At 44.5% G+C, this 25694-nt stretch overlaps 1 protein-coding gene across 3 annotated transcripts in view; it reads left to right on the plus strand.

Annotated features, from left to right (window-relative positions):
• Positions 1–25694, plus strand: part of aig1 (androgen-induced 1 (H. sapiens)) — a 51491-nt gene that overhangs the window by 14684 nt on the left and 11113 nt on the right. For all 3 annotated transcript variants that reach the window (XR_004211916.1, XM_020496552.2, XM_031837195.1), the window contains 2 exons: positions 3220–3321; positions 23753–23868. Coding sequence is in view for 2 of the 3 variants with exons in the window: in XM_020496552.2 (XP_020352141.1) it covers positions 3220–3321; positions 23753–23868 (218 nt within the window). In the remaining variant the exon portion in view is untranslated. The remainder of the gene's footprint in view (positions 1–3219; positions 3322–23752; positions 23869–25694) is intronic.

Below are 25694 nucleotides of genomic sequence, written 5' to 3' on the forward strand. Positions count from 1 at the left end.
ATAGTTTGCAAGCCCTGCCACATCTGATGAGCGTCAGAGCCGGTGTAATACGATTCGATCTTAGTCCTGTATTGACGCTTTGCCTGTTTGATGGTTTGTCGGAGGGCATAGTGGGATTTCTTACAAGCTTCCGGGTTAGAGTCCCGCTCCTTGAAAGCGGCAGCTCTAGCCTTTAGCTCAGTGCGGATGTTGCCTGTAATCCATGGCTTCTGGTTGGGGTATGTACGTACGGTCACAGTGGGGACGACGTCATCGATGTACTTATTGATGAAGCCAATGATTGATGTGGTGTACTCCTCAATGCCATCGGAGGAACCCAGGAACATATTCCAGTCCATACTAGCAAAACAGTCCTGTAGCTTAGCATCTGCTTCATCTGACCTCTTTTTTATTGACCTAGTCACTGGTGCTTCCTACTTTAATTTTAGCTTGTAAGCAGAAATCAGGAGAACAGAATTATGGTCAGATTTGCCAAATGGAGGGTGAGGGAGAGCTTTGTATGGGTCTATGTGTGTGGAGTAAAGGTGGTCCAATGTTTTTTTCCCCCTCTGGTTGCACATTTAACATGCTGATAGACATTTGGTGAGACAGATTTAAGTTTCCCTGCATTAAAGTCCCTGGCTACTAGGAACGCCGCCTCTGGGTGAACGTTTTCTTGTTTGCTTATACTCAGGTAGGCCAAGTTACCTTTTTACAGAATGCCATTACAGAATTTGTAAATATATATGTGAAAACACTGCTACTACTGCAACATGTTAACACCACCTTTTCACATGAGGAGAATAACACTGTTTCACCACCACAGCTGAACTTGCAATTCGATACGTGGAAGTTATATTTTCAAATGCAGATGTCTCTTACATATGAAACTGTTTTCACATGTGCAACTGCAATTGTGTGAGGTGAAAACATGTTTTTCGTCTCATGTGAAAAGATGGTGTTAACATGTGAACTCTAAATGTAATACATGTGATAAAATGGTTTCACGTGAAATTTAACCTCAACATGTGAAAACCGCTATTTCACGTGAAAATGCGATTTCACGTGTGTTTTTTTACAAGGGTAGGCTGTAAGACATGAGTCAATACAGAAGCAGAGCAGAGAGTGAGACCACGTGCTGCTCCTCAGGTGTCCTCCTAAAAACCAGCGACCAGTTGCTAGCGTCACCATCACAGAGCAGTGCAGGCTGCTATATGATGAGCCACTTGGCACTGGCTCCTGTCTGAGAGTTGGCCATGAAGTTCAGTTTACACACCACACAATGGATGTCATTAGTGTCGCGGCTAATGCCGGGAAAAATGAGCCCCAGTCGACGGTGATGTTTGGTAATGATAATATACGTGTATCTCTAGACTGTTCTAGTGCTCTAGTGTGTGTGTGTGTGTGTGTGTGTGTGTGTGTGTGTGTGTGTATTCTCCCTGAATTGGTCGGGTATGAATGCATCCCTGGCAGGGTGGAGCGCACCCCTTCATTCTTCCCACCTCTCCACATGATGAAAGAGGAGAGCGTGCCATCAGGGCACAATATCAGGGGCATCTCACATGTATCTGTCAGAGGCGCAGATGGTAGGCCAGGTAATTCCATCCACCTAACTGGGCTGTGGATGGTTTGGCTCCTGGACAGGCTTGAAGGCCCCTGACAGGGCCAGGTGTGGTTTCCCTACGGGCCCGATGACATGGAGCCCATGCAGCTAAAAAGGCTGAGGGTGTGGAAATGTGAAATGTCTAAATAAACTACCTGTCTCAGACCGAGTCCATTTACTCGCACTCTGCACCTCGGAGAGGAAATAAGAAATCCTGTTTCTCGCTTTCGAGGGGCTTTAATAAGCTGCTCCCTCAGAGTCAATGCTCTCCATTCAGCAGGCCTGCCTGCCGTGGCCTTGTAACGCAGCCTGTTTATTTGGCTACAGCGGCAAGTCATCGGAAACTTACTGGAAAACAGAGATCCAGTTAAATACTGTGAGAATACGAAGCAAAACAGGATTCTGTCACATCGCTAATCGAGGTTGATTAATGCTAATAGGTTGGGTAGTTGGGTATGGTCGGGAGCAGTTAGAACTGTCTGGATCAAAGAGATTACGGGCAGAACTGGAATCCGTTCACCGAGGAAGCTGCTCCACTCCATGGAGCTGGAACTTCAAATAGCCCCTTTCAAAGCCTCTACACTCGACAGTAACATGCTTGTTTTTGCAGTGCGTTTGATATCCTCACAAGCTTACTACTGTCCTTCCTACAGGGGGCATACAGGGCTTGTGGAGAAGCGTCGGGATAAGAGACAAGGAAAGGAGAAGAAGTCAGCTCTTAGGGATTAATTATGGTATGCTGATATGAAAACATGAGCCCAGAACTGTCGCTTCGCTTCACCTCACGGCTGCATGGTGGGCTTTAGCGCTAGCTCGCCTCGTTGTTAGTATGAGAGTGCCAGGCAGCCTGCCTTTGAAGGAGGAATGGATAGAGGAGATAGCTAGTGCTCAGGTCAGAGGCTGACATCTCTGCGCTCCAGGACTGTCCTCAGATGAACAGACTGTGGGGGCGGCTGGGTCAAGCTCAACCCGGGCCAGGTCAGGCCAAGCAGGAAACCTCATGGAGAGACAGGGAAGAGAAGGGCCACAACAGAACCAGGGGATTTCCTGGGTACATGATGACCTGAGGGATACCGCGTCTCCAGAGGGTGTAAAACGCAGGCGGATATGGTCTGGAAAATACAAATAGACCATTGCATTGCCATTTAAATTACAGACATATTTATCTTGTCTGAAAAATATGACATGATAATATAATATAAAGACTTAGAGCTGAAAACACAATTTACCGTACTTTTTAAAAATCTACCCTCTGGATAGGTTGAACTATATTTTCTTGGCATAACATGGGCAGCTTGTAAACATTCATGGTTATTTGATCCCCTGGGCCCATAGCTTCACGAGGCTGGATGGTGTATCCTATGACATGGCTCAAGGTGCTGTACGTTTGGGTGTGTAATGGTACGTGTGTCACATATATATTATAGACTATATATATATTTATAGACTACCACAACCTCACGTTACGCAATATTCCAACCTAGTATTTCCAGCACAAAACATGAACTTACCAACAAATATATCTATGCCAAGTGCAGTGAAGTTTAACTTTGAATTAGTCCTATGTCCTCACTATGCCTCCTATGTTCTCACTATAGCTCCTATGTCCTCACTATGTCTCCTATGTCTCTCTGCAGTTTGTGGTGACCATGTTCTGGACCCTGTACTTGTATGACAGAGACCTGGTGTACCCCAGACTGCTGGACAACTTCATACCCCAGTGGCTCAACCACGGCATGGTGAGTACTGTCTGTCTGCTATACAGTTCCCAGGCCTGTCATAGCATTACTCTGTTACATTATTTAGTATGGCTAGTACAGGGTGTCTAGGAAAAAAAAGAGCTAGAATAAGATAATGGTTATGCATACATTTTTGTCAAAAAGACAAATGTTATTTAGTCCCAAAGATAAATGTTATTTAACCCACCACACGTCTATGTGGTCATATTTGTCATTTAACATTATCATTTATCACAGTTAACACGAACAGTTACTCCAGTTGAGGTATTTATTATAGGCCATAAGCATTTTCCCATCACTATTTGAGAACCCACTCAGTAAATAAATAGAGATTTGAGAGCATATCTGGAGCCCCAGACATTAGTCACAGTGGACAATGGGCAGCTAATGGTGCCTAAACGCTTCCTATAATAGCAGACAAGTAGCGAGGCACATTTTGTTCTCCTCAATAAGAACAAACCTTCTCTATGGTCATATTGACGTCAGCATTCAAAACAATGGGAAGAGGTTTTTCAACTGCTGATATCAATCAGATGGAACTGAAGCCCTCCTGCTGGCACAATTAGATGATAGGCTTGTTATTCTAGCAGGTGAGACTGGTGATTGATGGCTGTGTTCACTGTGTGTGTGTGTGTGTGTGTGTGTGTGTGTGTGTGTGTGTGTGTGTGTGTGTGTGTGTGTGTGTGTGTGTGTGTGTGTGTCACATCCCATTCCTACAATCACATCCCATTCCTACAACAAGAGTCAAGCCTCCAGCTGTGTGCATAGACAGTGTATGTAAGGTAAATACGTCTCAATGGATGTCTTAATGGATGCGACATATTGTAGTAGTCTGTGTCGTGGCTAGCGAACCAATAATAGTACACAGACTGGTTGCTACGTAACAATAACTGTGTTCACATAGACTGCGTAAGCAATGATAAAGTCTGTGTATGCAAATGTCCAAAGCATCACAGATTATATTAAATGGTGTTTAATGGGCCATACTACCGAATATCAGCATACCTTTTTTCATTCAAACCGTGGAACAACGCCTTGTTTAGATTGCAACTATGGATATGCAACCTTTCCATTCAGTAGAGATCACGTGAGAGATAAATCAGATCATTTTCAAGTGGCGCTATGCAAAAGTGCCAGACTAATATCCTCAAGCTTATTACACTGAACCATATCCACAGCAGCCAGGAGTGTTGTTTGTTGTGTGTTGGAATCTGGGTTGCTACGGTCAATTCAAGTCCCAATTGCTCGGATCAAACATAAACAGATCAATGATTCCGCAAATCAGGACGAGATGTTACCCAGCGCCTCAACAATCATGTGGACCAACATGACCCTGTCCAACCCAGAACAGACACACTCACAGAAAGTGGCCTGGCCTCCAGTCCTGCTAACCATGTTGCTAAGGGCCAACCCCAGGAAATAACCACAACGGGTCCAACAGCTGAAAACAATTCATAATATGCAAACCTTCCAGATATGTGAGCTCTGAGCACTGGACGGGTGACGACTGCAGCAGCAGAGTTACTCCATAGTAAATATTTTGCCACATTCCATGGTACCGCATTTGTTTGTTTACCCCCGCTGCCACGGCAACTGTCTCCCGCTCCCTTCTGTGTTAGGAGGGAGTGACCGGACCCTGTTACTGTTTGGCAGTCTGGCCTGGCCTGTGTCTGCTATTACAGTTCACTACAGAGCAAGAGAGCCTGGCCTAGTTCAGCCCAATATATCTATCGCCTCATCACACTGCATATCACAGGGCTGCTGGTTGAAAATTCAAATACGCAGGCAAACAGGCAGCAGGATGTAACAGAGGAAAGGAAGGCAGGCAGGAATTATTTTGCACCCTGTCTACCACACAATGAAGCCTTGATGCACACAGAGCGATGCAGGGGAGAGAGGTGTTGATAGAAACCTGGTCACACCTTTCCCTCAGTGTGGGAGATACAACAGACCATCCTCACACAGTCCCTGACACAGTGCACTGCTGCACACAGCCCTAGAGATAACGTTATTCAGGGAAGGCACAAAGAGAAGACAATAATGTTTTATAGACTGTGTAAGGAGGGCTCTGATTACAATGCTGTTAGTATAGCATGTAGTACTGTCAAAGTGATATCCCACTGAATGTCCTAGTAACGTTCCGTTAATTTATGCAGAATATCCCCCCCTGAATATTCCTTTCAAGTTCACAAAGTAAAGAGAGACGTGACTTCAAAAGTGTGCCACGGAAAGTGTAAATCTGCCATCAAGAGATTTGCCTTCCAGAAGATACACAAAGGAAGAGACAATAAACCAGTGTGAATTCTAGAGCATTTGTCACCAAAGCGGGAATATACGGAACAGTTTCCCTCAGCACATGTTTTGATGTTGTCAAATCCCGGTGCTGCATGTTTGGCAAGCTTAACAGGCTTCCCTTAATGTGACTGTGACAATTAGGGCAGAGTCACTTCATCGCCACTTAAACAGTTAGGCATTGCGGATTCTCTGTGAGAGTTCCACCGAGTTCCACCTGCGTCAAACTCGCTTCAACAATAATCCAAGTCTTCACTATGTTATAAGTGGGCTGCTGAGAGAGGACTGTCTCTGTAATGTTCATTCCAGACATCTCTCACCGCGAACAGTCCAGGTTCAAAGCAGCTCAATGCATGTCAATGCTGCAAGTAAACATTTGACATTTCCCCGGAGAGATACATATGTAGGGATGGCGCCAGCTGGCTACCAATGTCCCGGTTCACAATAACAACGAGAGTCAGAAACCAACAAAACAAGTGGAAGATTGAGAGAAACAGACAAGTTGGAGGTATTCTATTCTTGTTGGGCCCCTGTGGCGTTCGCAGGAAGCCTCTCTCTCCCTCTCTGTCAGGGCAGGCTTATATTTCATTCAGCAGGTCGGTTCAGGGGACGTTTAAATGACACTGTGCCTTGAGATGGACCTCATTGTGCGCTGGGGTCTTTATGACTGATTATCCCTGGTAAACACCCCCTACGTCTCAGACAGGCCTTTAGTTGCGCTGCCAAGTGTAAAGCCAGGGGACAATGTGATACACCACAGCACCCTTTCCATAAGAGCAGTCCTCTGATTCCCCCACATCAACTATTCATGTCCCTTCTCTTTTACTTTGGTGTGTTCCCTCTCTATGTTCTTTTGTCATGTGTATTTATTTACCTACGTGGAAATGTATTTGTATTATTATTACGTTTTCATCACAGATGGTTGTACCAATAATGGTTGTAACAATATCCCCTCCTCATGGAGCCCCACAGTGGAGGTGTCATACCCATAAAACGTAGCGGTCAAACAGGGAAATGGTTCCAATTGTTTCTCCACATTAATTTTTCCCACGGGGGATTTTAAAAACACTTCAAATAAGGGCCGTGTTTCTTGTAGGCTTACACTGGCGTGACATTTTGATAACTATGTAAATCTCTCTGGGACAAGGTGACTCATCAATATATACAGCTCTATTTACCTCAGAACCCAAAAATGCTAATTAGCATCAAAGTAGACATAATGCAAGACTACAAGCTCCAGCACGTCATCTCAAAATCAAATCAGATTTTATTTGTCACATACACATGGTTAGCAGATGTTAATGCAAGTGTAGCGAAATGCTTGTGCTTCTAGTTCCGACAGTGCAGTAATATCTAACAATAATATCTAATAGTAATATCTAACAAGTAATCTAACAATTCCCCAACATCTACATAATACACACATATCTAAAGGGGTGAATGAGAATATGTACATGTAAGTATATGGATGAGCAATGGTGAAGGTGCAATAGATGGTATAAAATACAGTATATCCAGATGAAGTCGGAGGTTTACATACACCTTAGCCAAACACATTTGAACTCAGTTTTTCACAATTCCTGACATTTCTGACATTTCAAAATTCCCTGTCTTAGGTCAGTCAGGATAACCACTTTGGTTTAAGAATGTGAAATGTCAGAATAATAGTAGAGAGAATTATTTATTTCAGCTTTTATTTCTTTCATCACATTCCCAGTGGGTCAGAAGTTTACATACACTAAATTAGTATTTAGTAGCAATGCCTTTAAATGTTTTAACTTGGGTCAAACATTTCGGGTAGCCTTCCACAAGCTTCCCACAATAAGTTGGGTAAATTTTGGCCCATTCCTCCTGATAGGACTGGTGTAACTGAGTTAGGTTTGTAGGCCTCCTTGCTCGCACACGCTTTTTCAGTGCTGCCCACACATTTTCTATAGGATTGAGGTCAGGGCTTTGTGATGGCCACTCCAAAACCTTGACTTTGTTGTCCTTAAGCCATTTTGCCACAACTTTGGAAGTATGCTTGGGGTCATTATCCATTTGGAAGACCCATTTGCGACCAAGCTTTAACTTCCTGACTGATGTCTTGAGATGTTGCTTAAATTTATTCACATAATTTTTTTCCCTCATGACGCCATCTATATTGTGAAGTACACCAGTCCCTCCTGCAGCAAAGCAACCCCACAATATGATGCTGCCAACCCTGTGCTTCACGGTTGGGATGGTGGTCTTCGGCTTGCAAGCCTCCCCTTTTCCCTCCAAACATAACAATGGTCATTATGGCCAAACAGTTCTATTTTTGTTTCATCAGACCAGAGTACATTTATCCAAAAAGTACCATCTTTGTCCTCATGTGCAGTTGCAAACCGTAGTCTGGCTTTTTTATGATGGTTTCAGAGCAGTGGCTTCTTCCTTGCTGAGCAGCCTTTCAGGTTATGTCGATATAGGACTCGTTTTACTGTGGATAGAGATCAATACTTTTTTCCCGGTTTCCTCCAGCATCTTCACAAGGTCCTTTGCTGTTGTTCTGGGATTGATTTGCACTTTTCGCACCAAAGTACATTCATCTCTAGGAGACAGAACGTGTCTCCTTCCTGAGCGGTATGATGGCTGCGTGGTCCCATGATGTTTATACTTGCGTACTATTGTTTGTACAGATGAACGTGGTACCTTCAGTCGTTTGGAAATTGCTCCCAAGGATGAACCAGACTTGTGGTCTACAATTTTTTTCTGAGGTCTTAGCTGATTTCTTTTGATTTGTCTATGATGTCAAGCAAAGAGGCACTGAGTTTGAAGGTAGACCTTGAAATACATCCACAGGTACAGCTCCAATTGACTCAGATTATGTCAATTAGCCCATCAGAAGCATCTAAAGCCATGACATAATTTTCTGGAATTTTCCAAGCTGTAAGGCACAGTCAACTTAGTGTATGTAAACTTCTGACCCACTGGAATTGTGATACAGTGAATTATAAGTAAAATAATCTGTCTGTAAACAATTGTTGGAAAAAATACTTGTGTCATGCACAAAGTAGATGTCCTAACCGACTGCCAAAACTATAGTTTGTTAACAATACATTTGTGGAGTGGTTGAAAAACGAGTTTTCATGACTCCAACCTAAGTGTATGTCAACTTCCAACTTCAACTGTACATGTGATATGAGTAATGTAAGATATGTAAACATTATTAAAGTGGGATTATTTAGAGTGCATTGTATAAAGTGACTCATGATCTATTTATTAAAGTGACCAGTGATTGGGTCTCAATGTAGGCAGTAGCCTCTCTGAGTTAGTGATTGCTGTTAAGCAGTCTGATGGCCTTGAGATAGAAGCTGTTTTTCAGTCTCTCGGTCCCAGCTTTGACGCACCTGTACTGACCTTGCCTTCTGGATGGTAGCGGGGTGAACAGGCAGTGGCTCGGGTGGTTGATGTCCTTGATGATCTTTTTGGCTTTCCTGTGACATCGGGTATCATAGGTGCCATGAAGGGCAGGTAGTTTGCCCCCGGTGATGCGTTGTGCAGACCCACCACCCTCTGGAGAGCCTTGCGGTTGAGGGCGGTGCAGTTGCCATACCAGGCTGTGATACAGCCCGACAGGATGCTCTCGATTGTGCTGTAAAAGGTTGTCAGGGTTTTGGGTGACAAGCCACATTTCTTCAGCCTCCTGAAGATTTCTTCACCACACTGTCCGTGTGAGTGGACCATTTCAGTTTGTCTGTGATGTGTACGCCGAGGAACTTAAAACTTTCCACTTTCTCCACTGCTGTCCCTTCTATGTGGATAGGGGTATGCTCCCTCTCCTCTTTCCTGAAGTCCACGATCATCTCCATTGTTTTGTTGATGTTGAGTGAGAGGTTGTTTTCCTGACACCACACTCCCAATGCCCACACCTCCTCCCTGTAGGCTCTTGTCGTTGTTGGTAATCAAGCCCACTACTGTTGTGTCGTCCGCAAACTTGATGATTGAGTTGGAGGCGTGCATGGCCACGCAGTCGTGGGTGAACAGGAAGTACAGAAGGGGGCTGAGCACGCACCCTTGTGGGGCCTCAGTGTTAAGGGTCAGTGCTGGAGATGCTGTTTCCTACCTTCAACACCTGGGGGAGGCCCGTCAAAGTCTAGGACCCAATTGCACAGGGCAGGGTTGAGACCCAGGGCCTCCAGCTTGATGATGAGCTTGGAGGGTTCTATGGTGTTGAATGCTGAGCTGTAGTCAATGAACAGCATTCTTACATAGGTATTCCTTTTGTCCAGATGGGATAGGGCAGTGTGCAGTGTGATGGCAATTGCGTCGTCTCTGGTCCTGTTGGGGCGGTATGCAAACTGATGTGGGTCTAGGGTGGCCGGTAAGGTGGAGGTGATATGATCCTTGAATAGTCTCTCAATGCACTTCATGATGACAGATGTGAGCGCTACGGGGCGGTAGTCATTTAGTTTAGTTATCTTTGCCTTCTTGGGTACAGGAAGAATGGTAGCCATCTTGAAGCATGTGGGGACAACAGACTGGGATAGGGATTGATTGAATATGTCCGTAAACACACCAGCCAGCTGGTCTGCGCATGCTTTGAGGACACGGCTAGGGATGCCGTCTGGGCCAGCGGCCTTGCGAGGGTTAACACGTTTAAATGTTTTACTCACGTCAGCCACGGAGAAGGAGAGGGGGGTGCAGTCCCTGTTAGCGGGCCACGGCGGTGGCACTGTATTACCCTCAAAGCGGGCAAAGAAGGTGTTGAGTTTGTCTGGAAGCGTGACGTCAGTGTCCGTGACGTGGCTAGATTTTTTTTGGTAGTTTTTGATTTCCTGTAAACCCTGCTACATATGTATCATGTCTGAGCCATTGAATTGCGACTCGACCTTGTCGCTGTACTGTAATTTTGCTTGTTTGATTGCCTTGCGGAGGGAATAGCTACACTGTTTATATTCAGACATGTTCCCAGACTTCTTTCCATGGTTAAATGCGGTGGATCGCGCTAAATGCGTGAATGCCGCCATCCATCCACTGTTTCTGGTTAGGGTAGGTTTTACTAGTCACAGTGGGTACAACATCTCGAATGCACTTCTTTATAAACGCACATACAGAGTCAGCGTATAGGTCAGTGTTGTTCTCTGAGGCTGACCGGAACATATTCCAGTCCACCGGATTAAAACAATCTTGAAGCGTGGCTTCCGATTAGTCGGACCAGTGTTGAATGGTTCTCATCACTGGTACATCCTGTTTGATTTTGTGCCTTTAAGACGGAAGGAGTAAGATGGTGTCGTGGTCGGATTTTCCGAAGGGAGGGTGTTGGAAGGCTTTGTATGCATCACGGAAGTTAGAGTAGCAGTGGTCGAGGGTATTGTGCATGCACATAGCTCAATCAAAATGCTGTACGAATTTAGGTAGACTTGTTCTCAAATTTACTTTGTTAAAATCCCCAGCTACAATAAATGCAGCCTCAAATGCAGTGTCTCTAGCTGACATCTTTGCTAACAGGTTTTGTGTCAATTTAAAACGTACACAAGACAGTTCACAAAATTGTATATTGAAAGAAATGTAGCCAATTTATTCATTACTAAATTTAGCTAATATTAGGTAGTTAATCCAGAGATTCTTACCTTTGCCTCGACTCAACAGTCTCGTTCAGACCATCATGGCATTTGTAGTTCATTATGATAGCCACATTAGCAGCTAATTAGCATTGCATTTTTGGGGGGTAAATACAGGCAAATATATTGATAAAAGTCACCATGTCCATGTCACGTTGTATAAATGATTGGAGACAGGCGCAGGAATTCGTAATAGGGTTTTTTATACTCCACCCAAAATATACAACATGCCCTGAAAAGGCATGGGGACGAAGCCCAAAACAAACACGTGTAAACACAGGGATGTAACCCAAACAAAGAGCGAGGTTAAACCTCTAATAAATACACGGGACGAGACCCGTAATAACAATACACGGGTCGAGACCCGTAATAACAATACACGGGACGAGACACGTAATAACAATACACGTGACGAGACCCATAATTACAAGAGCACAACAATGCATGGGACGAGACCCGTAATAACAATACACGGGACGAGACCCGTAATAACAATACACGGGACGAGACCCATAATAACAATACACGGGACGAGACCCGTAATAACAATACACGGGACGAGACACGTAATAACAATACAAGGGACGAGACCCATAATTACAAGTGCACAACAATGCATGGGACGAGACCCGTAATAACAAGTGCACAAAAATACACAGGATGAGACCCGTAATAACAATACACAGGACGAGACCCGTAATAACAAGTGCACAAAAATACACAGGACGAGACCCGTAATAACAATACACAGGACGAGACCCGTAATAACAATACACAGGATGAGACCCGTAATAACAATACACAGGACGAGACCCGTAATAACAATACACGGGACGAGACCCATAATTACAAGTGCACAACAATGCATGGGACGAGACACGTAATAACAAGTGCACAAAAATACACAGGACGAGACCCGTAATAACAATACACAGGACGAGACCCGTAATAACAAGTGCACAAAAATACACAGGACGAGACCCGTAATAACAATACACATAACAATACACAGGATGAGACCCGTAATAACAATACACAGGACGAGACCCGTAATAACAAGTGCACAATACACGCCGAAACAACAAAGCACAGGTACTCAGAAGACCAACGAACATGGGAACAATAAACGACCAGGACAATGGTGAACAGAGGGCACATATATATACAATTACTAATCAGAGGAATTGGAACCAGGTGTGTGTAATGAGACAGTTCAGTGACGCCTGGAGGCCGGTGAGGTAGACCTCCAGGACTGGTGCACAGAATGAGCAGCAGTACCGGGGGAATCAGTGACAGTCCTAGAGAGATTTACACGGTTATCAAAACGCCACGACAGGGTAAGCCTACACCAAACATAGCCCTTATTCTAAAATCCCCTATGGGAAAAATTTGTGGTGGAAAAATGATTGGAACCATTTCCTTCTTCGAACGCTAGGTTTTATGGGTATTATGACTCATATTGTGGTACTCTTTTCCCAGATGTGAATCTCTATATACAGTATTATGCTATATTTTCTCCCTGACTCCGTCTCTTAGTTTTGAAGTTAGTACAGTGTCTTACAGAGAGCGACAGGACTGAAGAGTCTGTAAACTCTGCAGACTGCCTCCTAAACTGTCTCTGAACTGTTTGTGGCGTTTAAGTCCAATTCCTTGTGCTGGATTTGTGGGCAGTCATTAAGAGTGGAAAATAGCAGTGCCCACAGACAAATGTGGAATGGACCCTTTGCAGAGGAGAAGATTGTGTGTAACTGTACACTTCTGCTGTGACTTTGGGGTTTGTTTAGACTGTGGGACAGTGGAGATGGCCATTTAAAGTAACAGTCTTTACAGTCCCTACTGTAACTCTTGTGAAAGTAGAGGTCTCTGTCAGTATGGCCACAATCGATCAACGTCCCATCCAATATACTGCTGGGATGATTGCGGCTTCCAATGCACTCTAATGGTGTCCACATTCTTGATAATGACATGTTTGGTTTACCAACATCTGAGGAGCTACATCTTTGGAGTTAACACACTGTGTAAGTTCAACCAATGGTATTACCCAGACCAAGGATAAGACACTTGTACTATAAGAAACAGATGTGTTTGTGTAAGTCGACTGTTTTCAGAACTCTTATGCACTTCACATTGCATACTGTACATTTGGATCCAGAGATGTTTTTGGCACAGTCTCAAGAACGCAAAACACAGATGAGACGAACACCCCATCCATAATGAGAAAGGCATGGCTAGGTGTAGCCCACTGTCAACCAGGCTCCGCCATGGTTACAGCACTGCAACTCCCACTTACATCATCCTGTTAATGCAAGACCCAGGTTCTAAACACTGTGCAGCTTCCTATGTCTTGGACTGATAAAACACCACAGGTACAGTCTAGGGAAGATATATGTGGCTTTTAATAAGATTTCCCCCTGGTGGGCATTGCCCAGGTAGCTACCTGGTACATGGCTACATGAAGGAGCGTTTATTGGCTGACATGATACCGTTTTATTGCAGGCATCAAAGGCAGTTGTGGGTCCTCCTACATTTGTACCTTGACATAATTTCGACCTGTTATAGGGCCTAGTGTTCCCCACATTATCTGATGGCTACACCAATCACTCAGGGTTGTCCCACAGAATTCCCTATGTAATGTCACAATGCAGATATGGAACTCTTTTTGGGAGGATTTCTTATATATAGTGTTAGGTGTGACCGAGATGGCAGCGCAGCAATTCATCTCTCTGGATAGCAGTCTACTATTCCCGGTGGCGGTATTAAAGGTAGCTGGGTGCAATCATTGTGCTTCAGTAGACATCAGGGTACTTGAGAGTGCATAACACTGGTTATAACCTGACTCAGCATGTCTGTCACTGGTCCACTCCATGGAAACAACCTGCCCCGCTGACCTCAGGTTGCTTCATCTTCCACTGCTTGTTGATGTTTTCTGGGCCTGCCGTCACATAGTCATGTAAGTCTTATCTTTTACACGCTAACTACCTGCAGCCTTTTAGAAAAGCTGCACAGTGACAGATGGGATCTGGCTGTTATTACTGGCAGGTGTCCAATATTTTACTGAGGACATACTGTACCTTAGTCTTGTGTAAGACCTGCTCAGTTGGGTCTGAGATGGCAGAGGGAGGAGAAGACAAGTGAAGAATAAGGGAAAGGCAGGCAGACGTTCTTATATGACTCAGCTCCCCTGTATTCTTCCAGAGAACAGAATGGGTCAGTTTAATTTCGACTAATGCCCAGTAAGGACAGCTGGTCTAAACAACTTATTGTGATTGGCTCGAGGTTATAGTGATGACAACACAAGGCCAGAGGTGCCATCTATGTATTGAGGGGCCTGTGATCTATAACCCCACAACCCCCTTGAACTTCCTTTCGATTAGAGCATTGGGCCAGTAACCGAAAGGCGAATCTCCGCGCTGACAAGGTAAAATGCTGTCATTCTCCCCCTGCGCAAGGCAGTTAACCCACTATTCCCCGGGCCCCCACTCCTCTCTGATTCAGAAAGGTTGGGTTAAATTCAGAAGTCACATTTCAGTTGAAGGCATTCAGTTGTACAACTGACTAGGTCTCCCCCTTTCCCTTTTCCCTCCATCCCAGTGCTGGCCTTTGCTAACTGGCCTGTCCTGTCCTCAGCGTTCGGTCAAAGGTCAAAGGTCCCAGCTGGCATGAAGAGTTAGGCACATCATCACTAACCAGCGTGCCCATGTAGCCCGGAGCAGCCCTGCCGGCCCTAACAGTGGAGTATTCCAGGAGTATTCATCCACGACGGCCTGTCATAACATGATAATCACATTAAGAATGCCAGTAGAACCCAGTGTTCTGCTCCCATAGAGTGCAATCATCCTCCTCTTTCCTTCCTAATGGGAGACATTACACAGAAACTCAAACCCCAGTGGGAGAACCATACGGCTCTGCTGCTCCTCTACTGTCACAGAATAGCTTTCCTTCCTTCACTCTGATTATGCTTTACCAAATTAGATGTTGAGGCAAAGTCAAATGCAGTCCTTTTTCAGTGGATAAAGAGGGAGACATTGTTGCTTGTTTAATTTATATAACATAGGACATGTTCAACTCTTCTCTGTTTTAAGTCATCATACCAGAAGCCTCTACATACTGTTTCTCGTGCCTCGGACAATATCCTTCAAGATTCTGCCAAGAGGTGCATCTCTCCACAGAGGAACCCACCCCGCCTGAAATGTACATCGGGAGAAGCTTCTCAAGCTGGAGGAAAACAACGCCTCTCTGGAAAACGCTGGGAAGGCCGATAAAACTACGAGGAGCGTATAAAACGTGCAACATTTTTCACTGAGACCTCGTGGGGCTGCCATGAACTGTTCTTTATATCGCAAACATATTGTGGAGGGGAAAAGGAGGGAGGGGATGGGAATGTAGCAGAGGAGGGCAGAAGATAAAAAATTACCTGGCATCATTAGCTACTCAGCAGTAAGCCTCTCCCCGTAAACTTTGACTTGCTTATTTGGTTTAAGAGATGTTGGCCGTTGCTCAAACGTTTTCACATCTGCTGAAATTTGTTTGGTTCGGGGTTCCAGAAATGGGTTTCGATGTGCAGATGAGCCTGGCCATGAAACCAAGGAGGTGGCCAAATTCACCGGGCCTCAGGAGGTTTTAAGAGTGTTCTCTGTCTGCTACAGTTACACTAAAAGAGTTGCGCATCCCAACAGACTTTAAATGAAACTGAAAATGAACTGAAGATGCACACAGCAGATGTCTCCGGATGGTAGTCAGTCACACAGACAAGCTTTTTAATATAGCCTTTCGTGATTAACTAATCAGGCAAATGTAATTAACTAGGAAGTTGGGGCACCAATGAAAATATTCAGATTACAAAGTTATAATTTTCCTAATACAACTTTCCAGATATTCTAATATCTGTTCATTTAGTCTTCTGATTAATGACTTATTGTTTATTTTACGTAAATTGTTGGTTATCTGCACGAACCCAGTCTTCACTATGAGTCATCCATACATCAATTGTCTTAAATAATTTATTTACTAACTAAATCATTCACAGAAATGCATAAACAAACAGTAGATAGTTACAAGGAAATGTTAACGGCGTTTCCCTAGTGGCATAAACCGGCATTGCGGCTTGGTGTACAAAAGGGAAGTGGGGGTCGATTGAGATAAGACAACACACAGTTGATAATTATAACAATTGAAATGCTAATCCTTCGCACATGAACGCTCACTCATTCGGGAACAATTGCAATCGATATATATATATTTACGCTCAGTGTGTCGTCAGGATCTCTGTTGAAAAGTTGGAGAGTTTGTTGGAGAGTTTGTCCGTCCTCTCTGTCGTGGTTAGAATGGATAGTTCAGAGTGACATTCACTCATGTTGTTATAGCATAGATGTTTCGGCGGTTGTCGGTTGTCGGTCTTCGCGTTCAATGATACCGAATTCCTAGCTGCAGACTAGTAATTAATTTCAAAGACTTGTTCTTATTCTGTCGGTATCGATAGTCTAAGAGTTTAACCACGTGGGATGGTTAAAAGATTCAGCAGTCTGGTCTCAAACCTTGGCCCTCTCGTTATTGAAGTAAGCTGGTCTGCAACCTTTGTCCTCTCGTAATTGAGAGCAACATGGTCTGTTGAGAAATTCTCAAGGTGGGGGTTTTATTCGGAATTGCAAAAAAGGGCCTGTCCCAGGATGCCCCACCATAACTGTGCTCATGGGCGGTCCTCTGATTTAGTTAAACTGCAAAGGGAATTGGAGTTTCCTTCATTAAACAGTCCAAAATCACATGACACAATTTCACAAACAGTATCATCCTCACTCATTCATCTTATACAACAATTAGATGTAAGCCTCATATCTGAGGCTATTATATAAACATCGTTATGGTAATATGGCCGTATTGTCTCCCATGAGTTTACAAAATTGTACCAAGCAGACCAGTTCGTAGCTGGATTCTTCACTGATCTTTTATACCTTCTCCAGAACATAAATGTTGTTCGGTTCTCCAGTTCTGTGAGGTGGAAGAAATTCCTTTTTTCTCTCTATGAAACTTTTCTCTCTCTCTCTATACTGTGGCCATGAGGAGATAATTTCCTCCAGTAATTTACGACCTCTCTCTGACCACAGCAGCCTAGGTGTAGGAGACAGGGGGTAGGGGGATGGTACCTAGAAAAGGGCTGGTGCAGAGGTAGGGGTGCTCGTGTAACAGTATAACTTTAGACCGTCCCCTCGCCCATACCCGGGCGCGAACCAGGGACCCTCTGCACACATCAACAACAGTCACCCACGAAGCATCGTTACCCATCGCTCCACGAAAGCCGCGGCCCTTGCAGAGCAAGGGGAACCACTACTTCAAGGTCTCAGAGCAAGTGACGTCACCGATTGAAACGCTATTTAGCGCGCACCACCGCTAACTAGCTAGCCGTTTCACATCCGTTACACTCGCTGTACCCAAAGACGGCAACATCATGACACTAGCTCCTGACTGACCTTATTTAAGTGAAAACAGAGAGGCAACTCATTTTTAGACACTATAATGTAGTGCTCTCAGAGCCCAGATGCTTACCGCGGGGGAACATTTTGAGGGGAGATTTTGCTGAAAATAATCTGACTCTACCTTGCTGCTTGGGGCCAGCTGTGTGTGAAGCGGGAGAACAGATGTGCACGGTGTCTGAGAGAGACAGATTCAGTTAGCCGGAGAGAACCAACCCAACTTCTCCAACAACCCAGGGAGGGAAGGAAAGAGAGAGAGAGAGAGAGTGAGAGACATCGAAAAAAAGAGAGAGAGGCTGAGAGGGAAGATAGAGAAAGAGAGAGAGAACACGAGTGTTCAATGGTATTGATTCTCCACCAGAAAAACAATCCTTTCCCGTGTTCTCTGCACTGCTATTTCCTTCTGGTTTGCAGACTGCTGGGGGATTACTTCAAAAATATCAATAATTGCAGGTCAATTTTTCTGGATGCTAATATTTCAGGGCAGTTTGAGGCGCAGTGGTGTACAATATCATGATTGAGTCGCCGGCCACATTGAGCCTGGAAAAGTTACTAGGTTAAGTTCCCCCGTCCAAACCCTGTCATTAAAACGGGTGCATAGCTGGCTCACTAGCTCATCCTTGACTACTGGGAAAATATTTACTCTTCTCGACTCAGTGAACGATGGCCGTTTCACAGCTTGCTTTTTTGCCCATTGTTCCCAAAGCCGATGTAAATCTTACTGCGTGAGTAAATCGGTTAGAGAAACACAATTTCTTATTTAGTTGAATTACAAAGTCCTTTAGTGTGACTCTGCTTTAGCAGTACATTTCCAAACATTTGTGAGAATGCGTTCACAACCCTGTTGGTGGGATGGCAGCAGGTGAGGTGTGATGCATCCGCGCATTCAATGCTGCGCGTTGGCTCCTCAACGCATAATACGAATGTGAAGTCTTGACACTTGGCTTTCTCACTTATCATACGCTCCTTGGTGTTTTCAGAGCGCAGTGAGACCTGCTCCTCTCTTCCTCTCTCTTTCTTTCTCCCCAGTGTTTGTGTATGACATGGCCTATCCTGTTTTAGCCCTGGACCACTTGAGTGACTTTTTTTTGTAAGAGGGGATTTTCCACAGACAGTACTGGCATCCAGACCATAGGACTCTGAGAGCTCCTCAATCTGGTGGTCAGAGAGAGAGTGAGAGAGACAGAGACTGTCACATTAGATTCATGTGGGGGGAGGAGGGGGGCTAAAACAGGGATAAAATAAAACATGACGGAGTCATTTGAAATCCTGGATACAAACATGGGGGCGGGGGTTGAAAAATGCACCGTCCGGCCATATCAATTAATTTCCACCCTGTCCAGACTGAGAGGAGCTGAAAGGAGAGGAGCAGGGACACAAACCGAACAGACTCTCCTTATCAGCATTGGTGTTTGCGGTATAATGAGAATGAGCATACCCCTGGAGGTATTTTCTAGAGATTGCGTTGCTGACGGGGGAAGAGGGGCTACGGGGTCATGTGAGCCCTCTGTTGACTGGGAGCTGCTGAGAGTGTGTTGCGTGGGTTGGTGGAGGACGGGCAGGTGGTGGAGTGCGGCTGGAGGGAGGGAGCAGTGTGTGGGGGGGAGGGACTCTACACCCGACCTTGGGAGGGAGCGCTATTTCTGTCACCCAATACCCTCTGGGAGCCCTTCACTAGGCCAACAGGCATCCCATCACGCCCACTGCAGCAAAATAACTCTGGTGTCCACAATCCCACAATGCCCTGACGGCAGCACACACACACGGGCTGGCCTGGCAGGGAGGGGAGAAGGGGGAGAGCTCATGACACTAAGTACACAGGGTGAAATAAGTGACTTAAGCATGTCAGGCATCTTGTCACTGATTAGAAAGGGAACTGAGAGCCCAAGTCAATAATTCATGCTCTATCTATATGTGACAGAAGAGGTGGAGGGGAGGGTCGCTCTCACCTCCCAATGTCAGCTAACCTACTGAAGGTTCACTCACCGTAAGAAAAGACACCGTGTCTCCAGTGTTTTTACATACTTACATTCTCATTGTCACTTCGAGTTATTGCCACAAGCACAGAAATCAAGCGCATCAGCTGATATTGCACCAATCAGATTCCTCATTCTACCTTAACATGGCTGTCTATTTAGTCAATCAAGTTCTGCACACACATTCTCTGATGGCTGCCGCGCACAAGCTATGCGCTGGTGTTGCTGATGGCATGCTATTGTTGTTACATGCTCTACCTGCCACGCATGTCTGTTTCCTGCTTACCCACCCCGGACTCCACCTGTTTGCGCACTGCTTTTGTTTTCGGTCACAGGGATTTGCACAGCGTTTTTTGCTCACTGTCTGTAATTGTTATTATCTTACCATGATGCATGCTCTAGCAGTGAGCTACCCCAGAGGAGCAGAGCTCAATGCCAAGACTAATGCATTGCATGCATTGTAATCTTTCTTGAATATGTGGCATTTCCTGTCTGAACCAGTTCATTTGTGTATGGATAGTCTAATGTAACGGAGTCAGTCGTGACAGCAATGGAAAGGCAGGAGTCTTTGTGGCTTCAGAAGTGAAGCTCTCTCTTGTTGTCTATTTATTTGTTCTCTGGTTGTCCATTGTGTGTGGTGGCTATGGTAATTACCATACTTTGCATAGCATACACTCAGAGGTCCTCAAAATATGTCCCCAGCACTTGGATAGCAGTAGCAGACAATAATGACAATAGAAGTACCAGTAGCTGAGGCTTCACACTCCTGACCGCAGGCTACAGCTGGCTACAGCTGTGATAAAATTCACCCTAATTGCTCTGTGGGGAAACGGAGAGCCTGAGTAGCTTCCAGGGTATCTTCACTGTGGACCAGGGCATCTGCCAAGCAACATGTTCAATGGAAATCATAGACCTCTCCATTGCATGAATTAATAAGCATTGTCAGGAAGCATGAGACCAAAGCTCATCATGGACATGGTTTTATATGGCAAGTCAAAATAAATTAAGTGTGAGTGATATTGGCGGGGAGAGTTGTTCTTGGAGCCTGTGTTAAAACCACCTTCCTTCACTGGCCTGGGTCTGTTGTGGGAGAACTCTTCTCAGAAGTGCTAACTAAACTCTCTCTACCCTCTCTGCACTACTCCGCTTAATCCTGCTTGGCCTTTCGATGATGGCCATTACTGCTCAAGTAAACCCATACTGTAAATCTAGAGGTTATTCTTGCCTCAGCGTTTAGATAAACTCTGTCTGAAAAAGTGTCCATGTCTTCGTGCCTACGCATTTATATTAGAGAAAAAGGAGATTGAGATAGCAAGTGAGAGGGAAAGACAGATAGATAAGTGAGCGAGACTTTGACTCTGACACAAACCACGCACAGCACAGCACGCTCTCCCTGGGAACATTTGCAACTCCAGGAGAGCAGAGCGGTGGAAGAGCTCCTCTCTCCTGAAAGGGAGTATGTAATGTCTCTGTGGAGATGAGGTACTTCTTACCTCATTTGCACTTCCAGCAGCTGCGTGGAATTGCCGCGCATCAAGGTTCACTCTCAGGCTATAGCACAGGAGAGATGTATGGATGTGTCTATCTCCCCCACATGTCACGATCAATCCTCTATAGTGTCTTTATTTTCACATGCACAGGATACAGCAGGTGTAAAACAGCACAGTGAAACACTTACTTGGAGCTCTTTCCCAACAATGCACAATAAAAGTAATGATAGAGAAGAAGAAAAAAACATGAGAAATATGAGAATAAAATCCAATAAAAAACAGGAGAAGGTCAGTTCCAGAGTCCAGTGTGCAGGGGTAGTGGAGGGAGGTAGGTTTCTACATGTACACAGAGGTAAAAGGGACTAGTAGCAGGATATATACCAATGGTAATAATTATCGCTATAACAGCAGCGTATGTTGTGAGTGGGTGTTTGCATGGTGATGAGTGTAAGTGTATGTGTGTGTGTGACTATGTGTGTATGCGTGTGGGAGAAGAGTGTAGATGTGTGCCTCAGTTGGTAGAGATCTGTGGATGAGACCCGTGGATGAGATCTGCGGATGAGACCTGTGGATGAGACCTGTTGATGAGACCTGTGGATGAGATCTGTGGATGCGCATAGAGGTCAAAAATAGGAGGGGAGTGTGTGTGTGTGTGTGTGTGTGCGTGCGTGCGCACTCACTGTGACTGGCTTAGCCTCAGTCTACACCCTACCCATTGTGTGTGTGTGTCATGAGCGCAATTCAATAGTTTTTAGGGAGCTTCATTTGTGTGACCAGGACATGGTAGAATAGGTTATGTTCTGCTGTAGTGTGGTGAGAGGCCAGTAAGAGGTGTAATAAATAACATTGAATAGCATTTACTGGCACATTAATGAGGAGTTGAGGGTAAACCGCCGTTTCTGGGCAGAGCCGTGTAATGCCAACATGTCAGGTATTTAAGAACAGATTAGACTGGAACATGGCTCATTGATAGTCATTGTTATAATGCAGTGTACAGAACATTGGGTCAACTGAGGCTAGACTGGTATGGGAGGAGATTCTTCTGTTGGTCTGAATGTAAGAAGGCTGCCATCTGGTGGCTGGTGTAAGTAATGCATACATGGAAAGGCCAGTGTCCTCCATCAAGCTTTGAACTGGTTATGAACCATTGGAGCACTGTAAGCTTTGTTTTAAAGTCCTAGCTTATAGGCCCACATACCAATGACCAAAGCACAGTTAATGGCATTCTCACCACATGGTTACATGGGCCTAGTATCCACTACCATTCACACTTTTGAATGAACAGAAAACTACCAAAAAATGTTGGATGAACCACACATTAATACTGTATTATGAACCCAGGCCACTTCTGGCCCACTCAGTGGAAATGTATGTTCAGGGAGCTGATTTTGATTTCAATTAGCACAGGAGAGAGGTCTCTCAACTGTGACCCTCCACATCCCCCACCAATGGCTAGAGCACCTTTAGAGATACTGTCATTAGCTCCCATTTGCAATTAGTCACATACAACATTTCCTCCACGGCCACCCAGCCTGTGTCTTTGTCAATGACAGCCTGGTTTTCATTCTGTTTCTGCTTGATACCAACTTATTTGGTGTGACAATGCAAAACTAATCGTCTGAATCAGAAACAGCTAGAAGCAAGGTTAACTGTAGTATGCTGCACTGTACAAAATAGCCTGTTTCCATGGCTGCGGCCTGTTTCAATGTTCTCTCAAACTTCCCACTTCCTCTATTTCTAATCAGCCGTGCACAGACACTTAGACACACACACACGTTACGTAATGGTTCTATTCCTGACAGAGCGCAGGTGGTCTATAAGAACAGCAGGTGAGTCATGAGCACATTGATTAAAGAGAGGGAGCATCACTCAGTGTGTGCGGTAGGGGCGACAAGGTGGGCTCTACCGGGCCCCAGCGGTCTGCTGGTTTCAGCTAGGTGAAAAAACATGGTAAAAAATCGCAGCACACACACACCACGAAATATTAAAGGGTATTAATAGTTCATGTTATCTCTCTGCCCGCCCCTCTGCAAACACATCTGTACCACGCTGGAGCATCCTTAGCGGCAGACTCCAAAAAATATCTGATCCTTTGAGCACATTGGAGAAAAAAAGGCCCCACATCCTGAGCCAAAGCAAGCAGATTACTGAATTATTGAAAGTCACAACAGTAAAATGTCAGCAGTAAAACGTCAGACAGACAACATAAGAGGAGAGCGGTGGGGATTTGAATCATGAGACACTCACTCTGGAGAGCAGAGCACTCGTCTCTACGCAGCAGCATCACACGTCATCTGTTTAACGTCTCCCACACACACGGCTCGATATAAAACGTCATTACTCTCTTATGACCCTGCGCTCAATGTCCCAGATTGACAGAGCTTCTAGACTCCCACTGTTTACATTAACCTATCTATAGGCTGTCTGCCTGAGTGCCTCATCATAACATCTCTCTCTCTCTCTCTCTCTCTCTCTCCCTGCTGTAAAGCCATACTGTGTGGTATTAATGTATCATGTCTCAAACGTTGTCACTGAGCCTGAGGTGAGACATGTACCGTGTCGCTAATACCAACTAGCTATCTGTGAGTGGCTAACGAGTGTTCTCTCTGTGTTGTCTGCTCCAGCACACAACCGTCCTCCCCTTCATCATCATTGAGATGAGGACCACGCACCACCAGTATCCCAGCAGGCCTTGTGGAACGATAGCTGTGTGCAGCTTTGCCGTGGGATACGTTATATGGTAAGAGCCCCTTTCCTCCAACAATGACAGGCTGAACTCTTCCTCGGTTTGTGTTGCTAATTGATAAGAGACCATAAAAGGCTAGCCCTGGGCTAAGGGAGATTTAAGTGAGTGTTCATACTTGCACATTCTTAAGTGGGCTAGCATCAACCGACTTTTATGGTCAGATTTAGACCCAGATCAAACACGGTGCCAAAATAGCCTGTGTGAAATAGGGTTAAGAACAATGCCTAGAATGCTTACTGTTCAATCACAAAAGCTGAAATGTCACTTAATTGACATATGCTTGTGATGCCTGTAATCGTTCTGCACGTTATTTTGATAAGTAAATTCATACTATTTAATCCTTCTTCCTGAGGACAAAAAACAAAACATTGGTTGCTATATCTAACAAAATTGGTTGCTGTACAGCAGGCTGGCTACCATCTTCTCACTTCAACTAAAGGTCAACTACAACTAAAAACTCAACAGCCGGATGGGCAGTAAACGCACCATTTGTCTGTTTCCATAGATTTTCTATTTACATATAATTGGATATGTCCATAATTATAGTATTGTTGCATGATTTCACCTGGATCAGAAAAGTTGATGTCACATTCGCCATAGCACTCTCTGTACAGGGGCGAGATCGAATTTCATAAGTGAAACATTGTTTCTGAGGTCAGACAGCAAGTTTTATACAAACCATCACTGTTGGAAATCAATGCTCGGCTAGCTAGAAGCAAGATGAAATCATGTGTTAATTAATGTCTAATTGCTTATATTATTGTGTTTGTCAGTTAGCCTACACTGTAAAACATTTCCTGTCATTTTTACTGTAAAATACTGGCAGCACTGTAGCCAGAAGGTTACTGTAAATGTACATAGAATTACTTACAGCACATAAGCCAGTACATTACTGTAGATTTACAAGACCTTTATTTGAACACAAATTATACAGCATATTACTGGAACACCTGACCACAGCGACATGCTGTGTTTCTAGATTTTACAGTGGAAGCACAGTGGTTAGTAAAATCTAGTAGATGTACAGTGCATGTAGCTTGTGCTAACGACGGGCAGTATTTCTGTTACATATATTTGATATACTGTATGTATTTCAAAAGGTGCCATTCCTATTTTTTATTTTATTTGTGGCCTGAACTACAATTCATGTGACCTATTTTGTAACGGTTTAATTAGAATCCACGTATTTTCTAATACAAATAAATACTTGCAAGTAGTATGTATGGCTATGACAATGGTATATTCTTGTTTAACTTCGTTTAAAACGCTGTCTGTAAGTCGCTCTGGATAAAAGCGTCTGCTAAATGATCAAATTGTAAATGTGAAAATGGACACTTGCAAAGCACGCTGGATATTATTCTAAGCACCTTTGCCCCCAAACGAGGCCACATTTGATTAAAATACAAATAGTTTGAGGGCGGAGCTCATTAGAATAATAACCAGCAGTGTGCTTTGCAAATGTTTATTTTTAACATTTCCATTTTGGTCATTTAGCAGACGCTCTGGTCGAAAGCGACATACAGTCAGTGCATTCCTCTACGGTTGATTCAAAAACAGCACAGTCAAAGCGACTAACACGTTTCTGGGATCATTTGTGGGAAGGTGTTGTAGTTAAGGATACATTGGTCTTCCACATATCCTGTATTTGTTACAAGTTACCTTTTGAATGTATCTTTGCCTATCTCTGGCTACATTACTGTAAAATTCACAGTAACTTCCCACCAGCGTCCTGTAAGTTACTGGAAAATGCAGAGCAATGACAGTACAATACTGTAAAATTAGGCTACTATAATGTAAGAAAGTAAATGCTACTGTAATCA

Source organism: Oncorhynchus kisutch, linkage group LG12, assembly GCF_002021735.2.
Source record: "Oncorhynchus kisutch isolate 150728-3 linkage group LG12, Okis_V2, whole genome shotgun sequence".
NCBI lineage: Eukaryota > Metazoa > Chordata > Actinopteri > Salmoniformes > Salmonidae > Oncorhynchus > Oncorhynchus kisutch.